Source organism: Mastacembelus armatus, chromosome 12, assembly GCF_900324485.2.
Source record: "Mastacembelus armatus chromosome 12, fMasArm1.2, whole genome shotgun sequence".
Lineage (NCBI taxonomy): Eukaryota > Metazoa > Chordata > Actinopteri > Synbranchiformes > Mastacembelidae > Mastacembelus > Mastacembelus armatus.
In genome coordinates, this window is record NC_046644.1 from 27,157 (window position 1) to 48,163 (window position 21,007).

General features: G+C 39.8%; 1 protein-coding gene across 1 annotated transcript; it reads right to left on the reverse strand.

The window, feature by feature from the left end:
- Positions 1 to 4,316: 4,316 nt before the first annotated feature.
- LOC113124665 (hippocampus abundant transcript 1 protein-like) lies at positions 4,317 to 17,351 on the reverse strand. The gene is made up of 13 exons (XM_026297714.1): positions 17,324 to 17,351; positions 15,986 to 16,311; positions 13,220 to 13,318; positions 12,195 to 12,257; positions 11,871 to 11,998; positions 11,608 to 11,722; positions 10,111 to 10,329; positions 9,635 to 9,748; positions 9,113 to 9,184; positions 8,721 to 8,833; positions 8,431 to 8,528; positions 7,810 to 7,973; positions 4,317 to 7,053 (listed from the first exon to the last, which is right to left on the reverse strand). The coding sequence occupies exons 1-13, from the start codon at positions 17,349 to 17,351 to the stop codon at positions 6,790 to 6,792; spliced, it is 1,803 nt and encodes a 600-aa protein (XP_026153499.1). The 3' UTR covers positions 4,317 to 6,789.
- Between the last annotated feature and the right edge of the window lie 3,656 nt (positions 17,352 to 21,007).

Consider the following 21,007-nt stretch of genomic DNA (forward strand, 5'->3'; position numbering starts at 1 on the left):
AGAACCGGTCCTAGCAGAGAACCTTGTGGAACTCCATAACTAACTTTTGTCCGTGTGGAAGGTTCATCATGGACATGAACAAACTGGAATCTGTCCGATAAATAGGATTGGAACCACTTTAACGCTGTTCCTCTGATACCAATCACATGCTCCAGTCTCTGTAATAAGATGTTGTGGTCAATGGTGTCGAATGCTGCACTAAGGTCTAGGAGGACAAGTATCGAAACAAGTCCATTATCTGAGGCTAAGAGAAGATCGTTGGTAACTTTCAACAGTGCTGTTTCTGTACTATGATGTGCTCTAAATCCTGATTGGAAATCTTCAAATAGTTCATTCCTGTGTAAGTGGTCTGATAGCTGCTTAGCAACAGCTTTTTCTAGGATTTTAGAAATAAATGGCAGGTTGGATATTGGTCTATAATTAGCCAAGACACCTGGATCAAGACTAGGCTTTTTGAGTAAAGGTTTGATTACTGCAGTCTTAAAGGCCTGTGGTACGTAGCCTGATACTAGAGATAAATTTACCAAGTCCAATAAAGATGAGTTCATTAATGGCAGGGTGTCTTTAAGCAGTCTAGTCGGGATGGGGTCCAAGAGACACGTTGATGATTTCGATGAAGCAACTACTGATGTAAATTCAGAGAGATCTATAGGAGAGAAGCAGTCTAAACATAACTGAGGTCCTACAGATGATTCAAGAGCTACTGTAGTAGAAGATTCATTTATTGCAGGTATAGGAAGCATCTGCTGAATTTTATCTCTAATAGTTGTGATTTTATTTGTAAAGAAACTCATAAATTCATCACTGCTGAGAGCTAAGGGAACACTGGGCTCAACGGAGCTGTGACTTTTTGTCAGCCTGGCTACAGTGCTGAAAAGAAACCTGGGATTGTTCTTATTTTCCTCTATTAGTGATGAATAGTACGCAGTTCTGGCTTTACGGAGAGCTTTTTTATATGTTAGTAGACTGTTTTTCCAGGCTAGAAAAATTTCCTCTAAGTTTGTGGAACGCCACTTCCTTTCCAGCCTTCGTGATGCCTGCTTTAAGGTACGAACATATAAATTATATTTTAGTGGATATTGTCTTTGAAAGGGCCTGAAGGTACCTTTTGGTGTTATTTTAACTGGTTCTACTCCTTTGATTTTCCCTACATCTGCTGCTCCTGTAGACCATAAATATGAGGGAATTTCCTTTAATTGATCTTCTTCTTCTGTTGTTAGAGTGAACAACAGAGGAAGGCTTCTTTACACTTAGATGTTTAGCTTTTGTTGTGATTGTACACCAGTTCAATTTTTTGCTATATGTGTCTACAGTGCGGTTGTAGAAAGCATGAGGGTCACCTGGGACTGGCTCCCAGGCAGTCCCCACCTCTTCAGCCCTGTTTACAAATACAAATCTTTCCACTCAGATGTTGAAGGTTTAGCAAGTGAAATGTGTGGGCTCACCCACAATTTGAACAGTTTCTCTTCCTCAGGTTGTAGTCTGCATGCTGCTCCTACATCTTTTACTAAAATGTGTTCTTTTGTAGTCAGTCTGTCTGGTGGATTACTAAGAACTGACCTACAAGCTCCTGTTTCACACAGGAATTTTATTTTAACTCCTTGCACCAACAATGTCACTTTTGGTTTTTCTTCATACAGCATGGGTTCAGTTACTCCTTCTAAGCTCAAAATGTTGGCTTCAGTCAGATGTGTGTCTCGTATCTCTTTATTCTGTTCAGTGTGTGTATTTTGCATCTGACCTTTTTTGCTGTCTAGTCATGCAGAGTAGCCTGCTCCTCCCTCCTGGTGCTCAGGGCGTGTCTTTCTCTGTGGGCAGATCTGCCGTCTGCCAGGTCTCCGGCTAAGACCTCGTCCCCGCCCCCTGCCCCGGCCCTCAAGCCATAGCTTGTCCCCCTGAAAATAACACTCAGAAACCATTTCATTACCACAGTCAGTGAAAAACACTTCAGCTGTGTTTCTAACTTTCTTTTGTGCTTTTGCTCTTTTTTGGAGAACAGTAGTCACATGCACAGCATAATTCGTCTCTGTCTCTGTTAGGACACAAGTTCACCAGCCAATTTGATGCTTGCTTTCGAATAAAACCTGAATTTTCAGGTTTGAAGCCATTAAAGAAGGCATTCTTTAACTGCTGTGCATAAGGCCCATCCCCATTCTGTGCAGCACCTTCAGGTACTGATATTCCACTGTGAGTGTTAAACACCTGTTTCAGTCTGTTAAAATAAGCCAGCACTCCCTCACTATCTTCAGCATAAGGAGGTTGAGGCTGAGGCACAGGATCAGAAGGAGCTGTGGGAGGAAATCTTGCTCCACCAACAGCACCCTCTTCTCCCTGGGCGTACGGAGGAAGCTGAGCCAGTGGTGGATTATTAGGATGAGGAGGTGGTCTACACCATGACATTGTTTGTTCATCTGCAAATTCAACAGTTTGCCCTAAATACAATGTTGGTGAAGAGGCTTTTAACTGTTTTTCTATTTGCTTCTGTCTCTTTTCTCCTTCCTTTCTCTCTCTCTCTCTCTCTGCCTCCTTTAAACCATTCTCTGATCCTTCTGATTTCCCTTAGTCTGACTCTTTATGTCCTTTACTAAGTTTCTACAGTCCTCACAGTTTAACTTCCCCAAAAAAACATATTTATTTTTCCATTTTTCTAATTTTTCTATGTTTCTAGGATCCTTTTGATGCATCAATTTTGTGTCACCAGTGACTAGTTCTTTTAATTTTGTGTTCTTATTACCCATTTTATTATTTTATTTTTATATTCAGTTACTATTTGTTTTTACTCACTGCTATTCATTTATTTATTTATTATTTATTTATTATTATTATAATTATTGTAGGCCTGCACTTATTATTTTAACAGGCTCCTTATCCCCCCCTTTTTTGTTTTTTAAATTATTTTAATTACTGTTATTGTTTAGTTACTGATCTGATTGGAGGAGATGGAGCAGCTGATTAACTCACTTTATGTCACATTAATTATTTCTAATGCTTTTATATTCTTTCCATGGTACCAATACTCTCTCTTGGCCTTATGCTCAAAAGCACTATCGACGCTGCACCGGGGTTCTTTTTGTTCCGGGTCTCCCACAGACCGCGGGATTAGTTTACTTTGGGTCTCCCACAGACCACGGGTTCATCCCGAGTTTCTGATTTCCTGAAAGCCCTGCTCGGTTTTACCCGAATACGTTTGATCCAGCGTCCCGGAGGCCACACAAATTTCGGTTTTGTTTGAATTTCAGCACTCAAGTCAAGTCAATGATATTTTTAGTCAGTCATCCGTTTTGAAATCACCAACCCCTCAGCCTGATATGAGACCGCAATTCACTGAGACTCTACTCAGCTTGCGTGACCTGAAGGACCCAGGACCACCCGGGGCTCCCAGAGAGCCAGAAACTCCCAGGGACTCCCTTCACATGGTTTTGTTTGAGCCCTAATTCCCTGAGACTCTACTCAGGTGACGGTTTTGTTCGAATTAGACCCACTGAGACTCTACTCAGTTTTACCAAATTAAAATTCTCTTACCTTACAGAAGTCCGTCTCTGGTCTCTCTTTTCAAAGTTCAATCGCGTCACTCCTCTCCCCTCACAGCAGAGCCTAGCCTCTCAATGCTCCAAACCGTTCCCTTATGGGACCGGGGCAGGGGGCTTTCACTCAGGAGTCTTAGACTCCCCCGTGCACGGTTTTTAGGTCCAAACCTGGAAGGAAGAGGAGATATTGCGATCCTGGACAAGCCCCCAAGTTGTTAGGTAAATTCATTTAACAAATAGACTCAGAGGACGAACTTCGGTAAGATTATATAGAGGTTTTACTTGCAAGGAGTAACAGTCACACAGCACCTTGGTACAGCATGAGGATCACTGGCTGCTTGCAGCCTAACACATCAGTTTTCATGGAAACAAAAAAGGGAGGGGATTTCTCACAGAAAGACATCTGGGCCCTTATCAAATAGTCAAGGTTAGAGCAAACTGTGCTCACTGAGAGCAACAATTATATTTCCACAATACACAATAGGCCCTATTCAGAAGTGTTTCAGTTATACTAAAGTAAGGTGGATCAGGTCACAGGAGTAAACATTTTAATTTCTCTAACAGTGTGTGTGTGTGTGTGTATTTGATTGCTTCTTTTGTTTTTATGTAATTTATGCCTGAAAATACAAGAAAAATGTCCCATTGCTCTCAGGGGGATGCCAAAATGTAAACAACAAACAGCTGAAATTAAAAACAGAAAATAACACACATGCAGATGCCGAGTGTTCTCTTTTATATTTCCAGTATAGACCTATTGATCAACAGACAACACGGAGTATTTACAGTGAATTCCCATGTACATTTTATTTCTTCACATCTACAGAGGTCCATTCCATATATAATATTTACACTGCTGAATCAGTCTACTGCTGCTGAACTAATATGGGTAACAAATAACAGTACTCGTGTACACTAATATCTGCCATATGTCTGGATTTAAGAGTACTTGCTCATATTAATACCATATTCTGTCTTCATTAACCTGGGCTATTATACATCTTGGTATTGTGTGGTACACAAAATGCAAAATCTCTCAAACAGTAACATAAGTAGAAACATTGTGTCTTTGTTATTATGGTAATGATATGAAGCTCAAGTCTTTAATTAATGAGATCCAGATCTATTAAAGATCCAAACAGAACAAATGACAGATGAGTTGATCTGATCCCTCATGATTCAAATTTCATTTAAAAGGAATATGAATAAGCATTTGGTTTTCATCTGTCTCAAATATGTCCAAACATAGAGCTAGATACTACTGTGTATGCAAACATGCAGATGTAAAAAAAACAAATAGGAGGAAATGATTTGTTTAAACTGAAAGAATATGAAAAACTAAAGCAGAATGATTATTGGTCTTCTATAATTCTTCAGCAGCACAGAATTGAACCTCAAACTCAGACTGCATTCGTGCCAGACTGAAAACCATAGCAAACCACATTAAACAAGCCAGTCCCACACTTCACGTACAGTATATACAAACCATCATTCACATGTACACTTACATTGTAAGGTCATAAAGCAATTAAATCTCTGTGCCAGATATATATTTTTTATATTGTTTCAGCATTTGTTGCTGAATCTTCTCTAAAATATCTGCCTGCTGCACCAATTGTGTAAGTTTATTCACAGGGCTGTGGCTGTGGTCAGGGAAATCTGCAACATATGAGAAAATGCTAACTGTCCAGCCCACCTCAACGTTGGTTTTTAAAATCATAGTGAAGCACTGTAGGTTATGAGACACCCTTAACACAAGTAGACAATAGATTTCACAAATGAAGAAAAAAGATGACTTGTCAGAATCTATACTTGGGTGCAACCAACCTGGTCCATTGGAACTGAAGGCACATTGACCCTGGGCAATTACAGCAGGGCGGACTTATATTTAGCAAATAGAGAGAAATTTGAGGATCCACTGTGCTAAATGTTATTATTAAGCACTCAACAGTGTATGAAAGTGCCATCTTTTGTGCAATTTGCACCAAATGGATATACATACCAATAGTGGTAAATGTAATCCTTAAATAATAAGCAAAACATGTTACAATGTCAGTTATTTTTGAATTTGCACCAAATTGGACAATGAATGTTGAGGTAAGTGACACTGAGTTACAAAGTTCATATTTCTAACTTCAACAGGCTGCACTCAGACAGCAAACAGTTCCCCACAAGGCATTAAAGTATTTGTGGTTCTGATTCTGAAACAAGTTCAACAGCAGAGTTGAAGCTCTGAAGTTTTTCTGCTTCCAGCAGCTGGCAACCCTTTCATAAAGTGACTTTGATATAAAAATATGTGATTGAATGTGAGTCAATACAGCTACAGTGCAAAACATGTTTTTCTGAGGTAGAGTGCCAAACAGAAACATTAACTGTTGAAATAAAGAGTAAACTCTATCCAGTGTGGTGATTTAATTTTAATTTAACTTCAGTGTCATTTAAAATGATTTTCTAAAATACCTGCAATAAATATATTTTGCGAATGCACTGCTTAAACATCTTCCTATTTCTTGTTCTGGTTTAAAAACAAACAAACAAACAAAAAACTTTAAAACGGAATCTTGGCCATGAAGGAACTGGATTACTCTCTCAGCTTGTCACATTCAGACCTTGTTAGCATTGACACCTCATTGCAGGTAAGATACTGTACACTTCATCAATCATTAACCTTACCAAAAAGAAAAGATAAACTGAAAGCTCCTCTTCAAAGAGAAAAAGACTATAAATCAAAACTGATGTTTCCTTTGTACAATAGCCAATAAGAAATACAACACAACATTAAAATACAGCTTCAAAATAATACAGCTGGAGGCAAAAACACCTTTTCTTGTTTATCACAAAAGCAATCAAAAACTTCAAGCTTAAAGGTGAATAATAATACTTTCACAAAACCTTCCTATTAAAGAGTAGAGCTGGTCCCCCCTTTTCTCAATGAAAAAATAAATGAGGAGTCCCTGTTGGCCCTGCTGTCTTTGTCTCTTCTACACAATTAAACAATAATTTCTTATTTGCAGCTGTTTGCTCCTCACAGATATTACTGCCTCTGCTATTGGTCAGTAAAATTACATGTTAGTCCCACCATCTAGAAAAACAAACAATGCTCTTGGAGCTTCTCATTGTCAATCACAATCTGACAATAAAGATACATGTAGTCCAGCCCTATGACAAAGAAAATATGTTACTGATCCATTGTCTCTGTTTCAAAATGTCAATCATTCAAAGCGCAAGGTTAAGCCACTTCTTCTGCGGTCTTTCTGCCTGTCCATCAAACAATGCTGTCCTGCAACAGTGGCTCAAAATCCTCATCACTGTTGGTGGGAGGGTTCTCCTCGTCGCTGCCTGGTAGGGGCGTGTTGAGGTGGACGCCGGCCAGCGAGGACATTGACTCTTTGCTGTCCAGGTGGGACTTGCTGCTAAGGGACAGCTCGGAGGAAGAGGAAGTTTTCTCAGGGATGAAGAGCGCGACAAGAAAGGCGATGACCACAGTGCATGCACCCAACAGGAACGGTGGGCCAGGAATGAGCGCTCGCTGACAGACGGAGAAAAATAGTTTCACCTCTTATTTTTTAACTGTCACATGATGCAATAATGAGATATGTATAATAATAATAGTAACAGTTCCATTTTTTTGTATTTGTAATTGTACTGACTTATGTGCAAACCACTCTAGCTGCATCAACATGGCTGCAAATGACTGCATGACTAACTTTATGCATCTGGTCCTAAAAGTGGAATCACATTTGGGCATCAGTTTTTTGCAAGCTGATTTTTTAATTTAGTCATTTTTTAACAATTAAAGTAAAAAAAAAAAAAAAGCAAGATGTTATAGGAAATGTTCATACCTAGCTACCCTTAAAAAACCTATCTTAGCAGGATACTTTGCCCTGATAAATGGTGTTTTTTGGAACTGGATAAGATTAGATTACATTCAACTTTATTGTCACTGCACATGTGGGAACAAGGCAACGAAATACAGTTAGCATCTAACCAGAAGTGTGTTTTCGCAGTGCAAATAATTATAATCAGTATATAATAATTTGCATATATAAACAATATATAAAAATATATTAATAATTTCCATATATAAACAGTATACAGAGGGAGGTAAGGACAATGAGTGCAAATGAGCAAAGATATCACACATTAGCAACAAGCTAGCTTGACACATTACTTTAAAATATATCTTAAATAGAACATTTAAATCTTTTCAGAAATTCTGCACAGACAAAATTAACCATTGTTACATTTCTGAAAATGACAAGGAAAGCAGATTGAAAAACAGTACCTCGGAGGGGCTTTGCAGAGGCAGGGGGTCGATATTGTAATCACCTTGGATGGGGTCCATTGTGTTGAGTTCGACATTGAACAGGAAGAAGATGAACCCATACAGAGCTGGACCCAGACCATTACACAGACCTCTGATCCCTGTGATCATTCCCTGAACCACACCTGGAGGGGGAGGAGGATGACAGGTCAGGTCACTGCTGACACAGTCAACACTGGGTGCCCTGATAAAGGCGGATGTGTTCTTTCTCCCTTAGGAACAGAACATTAGTGTTTTTTATTCCAGTTCACACTGTTCCTCTACCGTCCATCTACTTACTGATGCCGCAAAGGACCCTTTCCTCAGTTTTTCTGACCTTGTCAGTAAACATTTTCTGTTTACTCAGCTGTGCATAACAAACCATTTTACTTATCCTCGTAATGATGTAATGAATCTGTCCTCATCAGGAAAAATTACACATCCAGGAAAACATTAATCTCCTAGTGTGTCTGCTCAGTTCTGACAGTATGCATAACAACTAAGACACTTTGTTAGTTTGTCACCCCTCTGCATCTATTTACTGTATACATTACTGATTAAACTCCCAGCCTATTGTAGAGAAGAGGAGATTGTCTTCATCACCTTGTTTATCAGGATCAGCAGACTGTGACACCAGAGCAGAGACAGCTGGGAAGGTGATGGAGGACATCGCTGCTACAGCACCAGCCGCCCACATCATCCTGTTAACACACATGTGGTTAAGGGTGTGTATGCCTGATGTGTTTGTGATTTAATTTTTCTGTGTTGATTATTGAACAAATTTGTAAAAACTGATAAATCATGTTTTTCCTATCTTTAAAAGAAGTTTTACATCTGTAGAGCAAATGTAGCCTTACACGTAAACAGAAAACATCTGCACACACACATCTCACCATGGCTCTGATCCAAAGCCGTACCAGGCCAGCTGTAGGATTTGGAATCCCAAACCTAGCAGAACAGTGTTTTTATTACCCAAAGTTCTCATCAGGAGAGCGAGGAAGAGAGTCTGAGGAAAGAGAGGCAGAAAGGGAATGTTTCTATATCAAAGTTGTGTAAGTTAATATCCTAAATCCTAAACAATTACCTGAAGGTATGAGCATATTACATCTTCCAATTCAATTGCTTACACATTGCCATTTTGATGTATATGCATCTCCAGCAATAACCACAAGTTATTCATGTGTTTGTATAACATATAAAAAGCGATTTTATTTGCATACATGGCTCTTGATGACAAGTGCAGCTGGTGAGTAAATAAAGCCTGCAGTGTGTGTGCATGTGTTACCTGTGCTACGATGGACAGAATGCCCACTGCTCCAATAAACACTGCAATGGTTGTGGAGGAGAAATGTACAACCTGGAGGCAAAGACAGAAATTATTATTATTATGCTTTTTTTGAGAAACTAAATTGGTGTAAGATCATAATTCAATTTAGCATGGATCAGAACAGCAACATCCAAGGTTCCTAAGTTTGCATGATACATTTTTTGAATTTAGATAAGGTTTAAAATGAATACTATTTGGAAGTCATACTAATTGACACTACCAGGAAGATTATTGAACCAAAAGCCTAGGACAGATCTATACATTGATTCCTTTTATTAACTGTGTCATTCACGGCAGCAGTTTTTTTTTTTACTATGTGCAGGTCTAAGGCTTGACCAACATCATTTTATTAGTAGGCTGTAGGAGACTGTAGACTAGATGGCTTAGGTATATACTGATAGGTCACATGTAATAATCAGTATGGGTTACTGATTAGAGAATAGGCAGGAAACCACTGAATTAGGCAGTGGTACATCTCACCTGTCTCAGATAGAGGAAGAAGCTGGAGTACTGTCCAGCCTCAGGCAGGTAAGACAGGAACACAGTGATACAAATCAGTAAGACTGTTGAGTCCTGACCCACCTTCCTCAGAGACTAAAGGGGAGAGAGAGATGGAAAGAGAGAGGGATAGAGAGAGAGGAAATACAACACCAGTGCTGTAACACCTGGGACTCAAAGAGTCAGTGTTACAGGCTGTGACTCATATCCACAGTTTCATTTTTCTGTATTATTATCCTTAAAGGGCTTCCTTTATGGCTGTGATTATTGTTATTTTATAGCATCATTAAATTAAAATAATGTTACTATGTTGAGAAACATTTGAGGTGCCTTTGCCCATGTCTCCACTCTACATACAGTGTCCAAAAACAGAGAAGAGAATCAAATCATTGAGAACAATCTTCATGCAGCTATTATACAGATAAGACTGCTATAAGTTTATTATTCAACCAACTGACAGCAAAGGGATCGGCCTGCTCCCAGGATATGGGTGCCCCCCAGGTATTGAGCCTCATCTTGTCCGGCAGGGATTCCGGCACGGCCAGCAGGATGAAGCAGATGTCGGCCAGAGCGATCAGCGTGGCCACCAGGACCACCAGGTTGTCCCCGTACCAGGCTGACAGGTATGCTCCAATGGCTGGACTCGTCACCAGACTGGCTGCAAAAGTAGCTGAGACCTTGGGGTTTACAGAGGACAAAGAAAGAGAGAAAGCCTTATTTTACAGGCTGCAAACCCCACTAAAAGAATAACTCCATAAAAGTCAGAATAAGACTACAAAAGACTTTGCTAATTAGCAAGAAAGACTTTTGTCCAAATAAAGTATTAAGTAATTTTAGAAATAAACCCCAGCGAGTTTCCTGTTCTGAGATTGTCTGTAAGCACCCATGGCAGTTTTGTTATGAAACACACACAATGTATATCTGGACCTCCTGTTTTATTTGCCTCAGAATCTCTCTTTCACAAACTGGACGTAATTTATCATGCTGCGATCTGCTTTGTGACTGGGGCTTCATTCAGCACCAACCACTCCCACCTGTATTCTCTGCTGAAAGCGTTTTTTGACAAATTTGCTGGTTTCAAATATTTCTGTTCATTTATAAAACTCTTATTGGGGACTGGAATTGGCAACAGACCCTTAAGCTGAACTCATTCATCCCACTCTCTACTTTAAAATATTCAATACAATGAGTAGTACAAGGACATTGTACTTGCTTTTTAGCCACTCATTTACTAATGCTTGTCACTGTATATATTGCACTTTTTTTATTGTTCTTTTGACCCTCGTGTACTTTCTTCTCCTCAACCTCATGTGTCTTCCATAAAGGAAGCAGAGGCTGAGGAGTCAGAGGCTGATCTGCCCATCACCCAAGTTGAAGTCATTGAGATAGTTCGGCAGCACCTCGATAGCAAAGCACCGGTGTTGGATGAGATCCGCCATGAGTATCTCAAGCCTCTGGATGTTGTTGGGCTGACACGCCTCTGCAACATTGCGTGGTGTTCGCGGACAGTACCCCTGGACTGGCAGACCAGGCTGGTGGTCCCTCTTTAAGAAGGGGTCCGAGGCCCTTTGCTAAGGCTATCCAGTCTCTGTACAACTGGAGCAGGAGCTTGGTTCGCATTGCCGGCAGTAAGTGACTTAAGTTGGACTCTGGCAGGGCTGCCCTTTGTCACCAGTTCTGTTCACTATTTTTATGGACAGAATTTCTAGGCACAGCCAGGGGTCGGAGGGAGTCCAGTTCGGGGACCACAAGATTTTATCTCCGCTTTTTGCAGATGATGTTCTGTTGGCTCCATTGATTGCCTTCAAGATGATGTTCACTCCTTTATTTTGTAAAAACAAAACTGACAAAAAAGTTATACAGAAGCTGACCAGAAAAATCACAGTGCATACATCATTATAACAAAACATTATTTTACTTTTCTCTTGGACAACATGTCAGACAAGAGTTCTTACCAGACCATAGGCTGTACTTCTCTCTCTTTCCTCTGTCACATCAGCAACGTAGGCGAAGATGACCGAGAAGGTGACAGAGAAAGCTCCAGACATGGAGATCATGGCAAAATACCACCTGGAGAATGAGCATGTGTGAGAAACTCAACAGTTTTCACTGTGCAAATAAACGGTGTACATTCTGGTACAAATATTTTATATTTAATTCAAGTATTAATTTGAGGATTTGTTTACAACATTAAGATTGTGTCAACAGCATGTCCTACCAGGGGCTGAGCCTCATCAGAGGGATTGGAGCGCAGGTGAAGAAGACTGTGACCAACAGGAAGGAGCGCCTCCCCCACACATCTGACAATGCACCAATCAGAGGAGCAGACATGAATGACAGCAGACCCTAGACAGAAACAAGTGGAGTCAGTGACATCATTTACAAGAACCCACATTAATTCAAACCTACAAACATTAGCATTAGTTTTCTAGTCATGGTACAGTGGATGGCTTAGCTTGTGAAACTGGTTAAATAAGACTGATTATACAGGAATATTCTTTAAAAATGTAACAATATCCAGTTACAAAATTGAATTTCTTACCTTCACACCCTGAATGAGCCCATTCATGAGGAACGTGTGCTGGGGAAATGTCTCATGTAAAACCTATGAATAGAGACGACACCAAAATTAATAAAATCTTAAATTTCAGGGCTTCAGCAAAAAAAACAAAACAAAACAAAACAGCAAGATACACTATTTGCATCTCATGTCACAAGTTACAAACTATTTACAAATCATTTTTGTGCCTTATATTGTAGGAGAAACATAACCTGTGAATGATGCATCCAGGCACTATTCAGGATGGTGAGTGAGGTTGAGTGTTGACATTCATTTACTGACAGAAATCTTTCCATCCATACTGATACCAACTATATTCCATTGGTTTTGTTATAAATACAAAAATAAATGTTTGTTATTGCTGTACTTTTTTCAACACACTATGTTAACTATGTTACCACACCAAGCTAAACTTCCAAATCGTAACCCTCTTACAGTTGTTCTCAATCACTTTGGCTCATTTCTCAAATGAAAAGAGCATTTTTCAACACATAAATTTTTTGTTTTGCTTATTTAGTAAGCTACCAAAGTTTTTTTTCCCTCATTTTTATGGGATTTGTTTTTATTTATATTTTTCAAAAGGGCATAATTTGTTTCAACCATATTGTAATCATAATGTAGCTATCACGTTGAAAAAAGCATCTATGCATTTTGACCAGTATGGCACAAACGATAACAAAATGACTCTTCATTTTGGTGGCATTGGCCAATCAACTGACACAAAAATTTGGTTTTGAAATGTAAATTAAATGTTTTGGGTGACTTACTACCTTTTGCAAACATGCAATAAAGTTTTGTTGTATGATCAAACTGTAGTGAGTTACAGTTTAGAGAATGTTAAGTCTGTTTTGAAAAATGAGCCACAGCAATTGAGAAAAACTGTAACATGCTCATTTCATTCAAAAATGCATATCCATAGTATCGCTGTGTGTGAACCCTACTAGTTACTCGGACGTTGATACAAATATGAGACTGCCATCTTCCTGCCACGGCACAGTGTTACTCACAGTGAGCATCGGTGTGGTGAGCAAGCCCCAGGCGAAGAACTCCAGGAAGATCACCACCACTGCGTGATACACACTAGGCCTGCCAATACCCTGCTGGAGCTGAAATACACATTTCACAGTTGCTGTTACATTTTAATGTGACTTTACAATCACAGATCTAAACCAGATCAGTTTATTCATCATGGTTAGCCTGTGAGAACAGTTTTATTATGTCTTCTTTACAGCTGGAGAAACTCTGTCAAAACAACCCTGATGACATCACTGTGACTTGAATCTCTACTTGGGCAACAAATTTATAGCCTTACAAACTGGGATTTGGAGTTTAAAAGCCATAAGTTTTTTTTCATGTAATTAAACTAATGAAGAAACTAATGGTATTCAAATTGTATTATGGTATTTGTAGGAAGTGCAGTACGTGGTCTACTGCTGTAATAATTGAATCTAATTATTACAGCTAATTATTTTATTAACTAGTTCTTATAAAGCAAGCACACCAAACATTCTTTTGTCAAGACATCTAAAAACATCGTGCTAGACCCTGGAGAACTGGATGGCATTTTCAGTTGGTTGGTCTACTACGCTGGTGCTAACCAAAAGCTCAACAACTACTGACATTTTGTAAAGACATTCAAGATCCCCATGGGTTGCAATCTACTGACTTCAGTGATGTTCTATTGTTTTTAATCATTTTTTAATGTCTGACACTACTTGCCAACATTATATTTGTTTAATAACATTAGCATCTATCCACAGTGGGTTAGTTCCTGTACCAGTGCCAAATCAAACTTACAGTGAGGGATACAAGAAAAGTAGACTTTAAAACAGCACTGCTTGGCTCTTCTAACTTAAAACCTTCCTCCACCCCAAGAGGCTCTTCATGGCTCAGCACCACAGTACATCTCTGACATGTTGGTTTCGTATGAACCATCTTGGACTCTGAGAACATCAGGGACAGGCTTTCTGCTCGTGCCCAGAGTCAGGACTAAACAGGGAGAAGCAGCGTTTCAGTTCTATGCAGCTAAAATCTGGACTAGTGATGATGTTAGACAATCCTCATCTCTGACAATGTTTAAGTCCTAGCTAAAAACTCTTCGTTTTAGTGCAGCATATGACAACTGAAAGTGTTTTATCTACACTCATTCTCTTTTAATTTCATTTCAAGTTAATTTCTATTCTGTTTACTGTTTTTTTTAATTTTGGCCTATATACTTTTAACTTGTCTTTCATTTCTGTACAGCACTTTAAATTATTCTGTGTATGAATTGTGGTATATAAATAATCTTGCCTTGACTTGCCTACAATAAAAAAAATCATAAAATGGTCTTTGGAAGCACCTTGTCATAGAATTTTTATGAAATACAACATACAATACATTGGCTGTATAGCCTTAGCTGTTTTCTGGTGAGCTGATGCACATTGGATGCTTGGAAACAGGACAGTGGTGATACCACCAGTGTGTTTCTTTAACACTTGTAGTTCCTACTGGGCTAATACGATAAATATAATATTATTGTACATGCAGAGAGAGGTGATTTTTCACATTAATGAACAACATAAAATGAATGAGTATGGCTATTAGTGTACTATCTACTCAGCTGCATCAAGATTTCTTGAGGGAAAAACCCTAGCATCAAGGACCGCTACTAACAGTTCTTTTCATTTGTGTGTTTACTGGTCCAGAGAATATCAAAAAACAGTGAAAAATGTTGAACAGCGTCCCAGAACATTTCCAAAACATAAAGATGATAACTGTACTATCACAGAAACAGAAAATAGCAGCAAATCTTTACATCCACAGAAGCTGGAGCCAGTAAATATTTAACTTTTGTAAAATTGTAAATAGGACATAAATCCTGGCATATAGTGCCTGCATCATTTAGTTCACTTTGTTTATTATAAGTCTGTTTATATTTTTTAATTTGATTCCTCATCTAGCTCCTTTATGCTGTTTCTAGGGTTGCAACTCATGATTATTTTCATTATCAATCAATCTAATCACTATTTTCCAATACATTCATTGTTTATTGAGCGTTTAAAATGTCTGAAAATTTTGAAAAATGACATTTTGTCAGATCCCAAGGAGATCTACCCTCAAATATCCAGTTTTGTCTGACAAAAAACAAAACCCAAAGACATTAAATATAAACCAGAGAAAAGCAGCTGAAGCTGAAATCAAACACGGCAGGAACAAATTTGTTGTTCTGGGTGGTCTTAAAAGAAGGGAAATGTCTGGCTGTTTTCATGCACTTGGTTAAAATGGAGGCTGACGGAGCCGTGGTGTTGAATCTGCAGTGTCTGTCTGGCCTCAGTGTATTTCTGGCAGAGAGCTGTTATGTAACAGATAATGGTTCATTCCGATCACCGTGCGCTAAGCCTTCTGTGCGCTCTGCCTTGTCTCCATCAAGCACCATTTAGGACCAGATCGCGTGTTCACGTTCATCTGATTACTATGCCTGTGATCACAGTAGTTCACAGTCAACACAAACCAGCTGAACCGTTTTTTCACCTGATGCTGAATCTGAACCGTGCGTCATGTGATCAATATTATGTCATACACATAGTGACATTTTTCCTCATAGAAATCAAAGCTTGGAGCGTTACCACCTGGAAGCAGATGTACAAAGCATGTGATTGAACATAATCAGTCTAATGTTACACAATCTGGAAACACTAACGCTCAGTGGAAACGCTCTGCGGATTAATGCGATCATACAGGTTGTTAAAGCCACAATAAAACTGGAGCAAAATGGCGGGTCATCCACCCACCGTGCCTCCGTCCTTCATGATGATCTTCTTGACCAGCACCACCCGGCTGGTGCCCGCTGGGGGTTCCCCTGCCATCTCTTCACACCTGCCGCGGGTCACGAAGCACCCATGTCGCGTAGATATCCGCGGTTCTCCGGATACTTCCAGGGTGCCTCCTTTTTGTGGCCCCAAAGAGGCTAAACTGCTCCTGCACGATAATGACAGAACACAAACCGTGATGGACACTTTCCACGACGTCTCCCGGTAGATGCGCAAGTCCGCACTTCGCCTGCAAAGACCCGACACCGACAAGTTCGACAGAAGAGTGGGACTTCCGGCTCCGGTTGCTCTTCAGAACAAAAGCATACATTCACTAATTCATTAACTACAGATTTCATAGGTTGTACCCAAATAACCATTATTTCAGGAATCATAATATAAACATTAATGTCAACTGTGGAAAGTTGGGGCCCCTGTGGGCAAAAAAAAAAAAAAAAAGCCCAGTGTGGGCCCCGTTATCGGCGTGAAATGCGAGGCACAAGCGGGCCCCACACTATCGGGCCCAGGTGGGGTCCTAGTGGGCTGTGGGCAGCCCACACGGAATATTTATATTATTAGGAATATTTATGTTACTAAACAAAAATATATAAAAAAACTTTATTATATTATATTACAAAATGTTTATAATAAATTATAAATTAAACTATTTGAATATTTATTTTAAAAAGATTTTGAAGATATTTGAAGATTTTCAGTCAGGATTTAGAGCACATCATAATACAGAAACAGCACTTGTTTCTATACTTGTCCTCCTAGACCTTAGTGCTGCATTTGACACTACTGACCACAACATCTTTTTTGCTTTCTTGTAAAGTGCCATGAGATGATTGAATTGTAATTTGGCGCTACATAAATAAAATTGAATGGAATTAAAATATTTAATATTTCATTATTAATAATTGTCGAGTTAATTTGTGTTGCAATTTAATCACACTTAATTTCTATCTGTACTAAATGTACCTTAAATTAATACTTTTCAAGTTTTTAATACTCTAATCAACATTGGCATAGACATACATGGATGCTTTATGCAAATGTATGTGAAACTACCCTAAACATACAGCATAAAGAACATAGACATGTTTCAAAGACGATAGATGTTTTTCAAAGAACTTGTTCATGTCTATTAAAAACATGGAAAAAAAGAACATAGAAAAAACACAAGTTCCCATTATTTCTCTTTCTTTGCACTGAGACAGTTTCTCAAACAGACAAGCCAAATTTATTCACATCAACAATAAACGCAGACGTTTGTCTTGTCGATAGAACCATCTGACATCGTTTTGTAAATAAGCTTACCGTTCAGATTACCCTTTTCTCTCTCCATTTTTGTTTGCTGGTGCACTCTTTACTGTCTATGGCTGCATTTTAGATGGGCTACGGCCACGGGTCAAACGGGAAATGGGCGCTGCGTTAATAGAATTAGTGCAGTTAAAATGAATTTGCGTTAACGCGTTAATTTTGACAGCCCTAACATATATTCATATGAAAATACCTCGTCTAACTTCAACGAAATGCAAAGGAGTGAAAATGGGGAAACACTCTTTCAGCTATTGCTTTTTATTACCTGACCTACACGAGCCAGCTACTCATAGCTTTGCATAGCAACAAAGACATCTGAAGGACTTTAGGTTGAACATAATTACTGGGTGCCATGTCATGAAGTCAGACATGCACCTTCGTTGTTTTTGCCCATTTCGAAATCCCATGTTCTTTCCTCAGCTGAATATTATGTGTTTACTAAGGGTTTAATGGAGGAATGTGTATTAAATTAAACTATGCAGGTGTTCCTATTTTTCTTATAATTCAGTCTGAGAATACACAATTCACACACACAATGTGTGTTTGTATAGAAGTGGTCAGAGTTTTGCCCTGGTTGGTGATCAGGTGTACATGTTTGGAGGTTGTGGAGCAGGAGGAGAGTTCTGTAAAGATCTCTATGTCCTCAGTGTTCCAGCGTCCCAGAACTACCCCCCTCTTTGCCTACACCCGTACCCCCACCACAACAGCTATGCTACCAGTTAGACTATTGCTTCTAATGAGCCCCTTAGCAACATTCAACCTGAAAATCTACCATAACACTGAACATGACGTAACAATAGCATACCAACCATAAAACATAGCATAACATAACAACATAACATAGCAATCACAATGGACATAACATTCGCTCCCCCGCTGCAGAGCGGGCCCCCCAAGCCGACAACACCACGCGCCTCGCCAGGAAACACGCGCGGGCCACCAGCAGTGCCCACCCTCTGCACCAGGCAGGCAGCGTAGCCCAGCCACCAGCCCCGACGCGACCAACAACGTCCCCCCGCACCAGGCAGCCCAGAGCCGCGTTACAGAAGTTCCCACTGCCACACCATCCCACCGCCGCCACGCCACGCCACGCCACGCCACGCCACGCCACGCCACGCCATGCCCACCGCCATGCCATGCCCACTGCCACACCATGCAGCCACTAATAACTATGCGATCCTCGTTTGCCAGTACACAGCTTGTCAAACGCTGCTGCGATCCAACACTGCTGCAGTGGAATCGGATGGAGGAAAACTCCTGGCTGGACAATCACTGGGACAAGGAGTTGCACATTTCCCACACAGCTCCCATTCTTTTCACTCTCCTCAACCGTCCGAAGCCACACGCGCTTTCGACCATTCTTGGCCTCCAAATTGGCAGCCTACAGGCAGCAGAGCAGCAGCCAGTGGGAAAAATAGCTGAGATGTGGTGGAGTAAGATGACCTGTCTCTTGCTGCAGGAAACCACGAACCACATCCTCACTGACTTCTGAGGTTGTTATTAAAGAATGATCAGACAAAACAGGATTTTGGGGAAGAACTATTAAATGTTCAATTTCGATGCCATAGGTCAGAACAAGCTCAAGGGTGGGATTAAAACAGTGGGTGGGTGTATTAACATTTTGAGTGAAACCAATTGAATCTTATATAGAATTAAATGCAGTGCTGAGACTATTTTCAACATCTACATGAATGTTAAAATCTCCCACTATAATGACTTTACCTGAACTAAGCACTAAATCAGACAGGAAGTCTGGAAATTCAGTTAAAAACTCTGAGTAAGGGACAGGTGGATGGTACACAATGACAAGTAGAACTGTTTTTTGTGTTTTCCAGTTTGGATGTGAGAGACTAAGAGTGAGGCTCTCAAATGAGTTATAACTGTTCTGAGGATGAAAAATTAATAAGTTTGAGTAGAAGATTGCAGCTACTCCTCCACCTCGACCTGTGCTTCGAGGAACATGATAATTTTTATGACTGAGGGGGGTTGATTCATTCAGACTGACATATTCATCCTGCTTTAGCCAGGTTTCAGTAAGACAGAGTAAGTCAATTTAGTGATCAGTTATCAAATCCTTTATTAACAGAGATTTAGATGAAAGAGACCCGATATTTAATAATCCACATCTGACTGTTCTGTTTTTCTGTTCAATAAGAGAAGTGGTCTTAATTTTTATTAGGTTTTTATGAATAACTCCTCTTCTGTTAACATTAGATTTATTTGATTTATATGTTCGAGGTGCAGACACAATCTCTATGTGGTTTTAAGGGGGATGACGGCTCTAAAGAAACTGCAGAGAGGCATTTTAGACTGAGTCTCTGCGCCCCGGTCCCCACTCTGGATTGTCAAATTTAGGTTGGCTAATAAACTCGGCCAAATTTCTAGAGATGAGAGCTGCACCGGTTACTCCAATCGGAGGTCATTAAAATTAATGTTGAGTTGGTGTGTAACTTTGCTAAATTAATGTCGGACTCCATAATTTTCTCTGGACCCCTCCCCAATCTGACCAGCGATGACATGTTTAGCCGCATGTCGTCGTTCTGTCACTGGCTGTCTAGGCGGTGTCCAGCAAACGATGTGGGCTTCATAGACAACTAGGCCACTTTCTGGGGCCACTTTGAATAGTGGGATAGATGCCGTCTCTCGCTACCAGACCAGGTTTTCCCCAGAAGCCATGTTACTAGCTAGCTAAGCTAACTGGTAGGCTAACGAATGCTAAGTCAGGAAATAGCAATAAATACTGGTCAAAATAGAAAGGTACTTGACTAGTACCAGAATGTAGGAGTTAATTAATTATTTATAGAGTTTAGTTGGTTTTTAGGTGTGCTAGACTATAGCTAGTCTGTTGCTAATCTGTAGACGAGCTATACAACACAGACAACACGACACGCTTGCAATAGGAAGTGATTCACTTACCTGGAAACAGGAAGCAAGTCAGACACATCAGATTCTGTGTTATTCAACAAAATACACTGACTGTTGGCAAGTGTGATGAATATATTTTCTTCCTCATAAATTGATTTTTAAAAGGATTGTTTACATTTATATTTTGCCAGTCTAGAAGCCTTCTTCTCTCTTGCCTTTGTTGGTGCTTTTCTGCCTATCTTGGCACCACTTGTAGACAAGTAAAATAGTGTGACTTAGTTAACAGGGACCAAGGATCTACTTGCACAAAACCAGCTCCACCATATGTACTCAATATTTTAATTTCCAAAGAATACTTTTTAGTGTCTGAGCCCTAAACCTTGTGTTTGTACTTTTTAGAAAACCCATTGTGGCATAAAATAGACGTAAAGGGAGAATTGCCTGAAGCCTGTAGCAGACACTGCCCACCGTGATAAGGTACTCACATACACAAAGACACACACAGGTTTTCAAGGAAACTGAACTGGTAATACATGACTGTATAATAATGTGTATGTATGTATATATATTTCTTTATGTGGGTGGCACAGTGGTGCTTCACAGTTTTCATAGTTATATATACGGACATGCAGGTTAGGTTGATTGGTGGCTCTAACTAACTAGTGTCTAACTCTGTAGGCATGAATGATTGTTTGTGTCATGACCTGGTCATTTTGACTTCGTGTTTCATGCTTTTATGTTGAAGGGTCATGCAGGATTTAGTTTTGTTCATGTTTTGTTCTCTTTACTTTGTCCTGATTTCGTCCTGAATTGTTT

Coding starts and splice junctions, on each gene's coding strand:
- LOC113124665 (XM_026297714.1), bottom strand. CDS start 17,351: ATGGAGAGAGAAAAGGGTAATCTGAACG. Junction 8,529..8,720: donor GGCTTTGGATCAGAGCCATG/GTGAGATGTGTG, acceptor GTGTGTTAACAG/GATGATGTGGGCGGCTGGTG. Junction 7,054..7,809: donor CTCTGCAAAGCCCCTCCGAG/GTACTGTTTTTC, acceptor TCCGTCTGTCAG/CGAGCGCTCATTCCTGGCCC.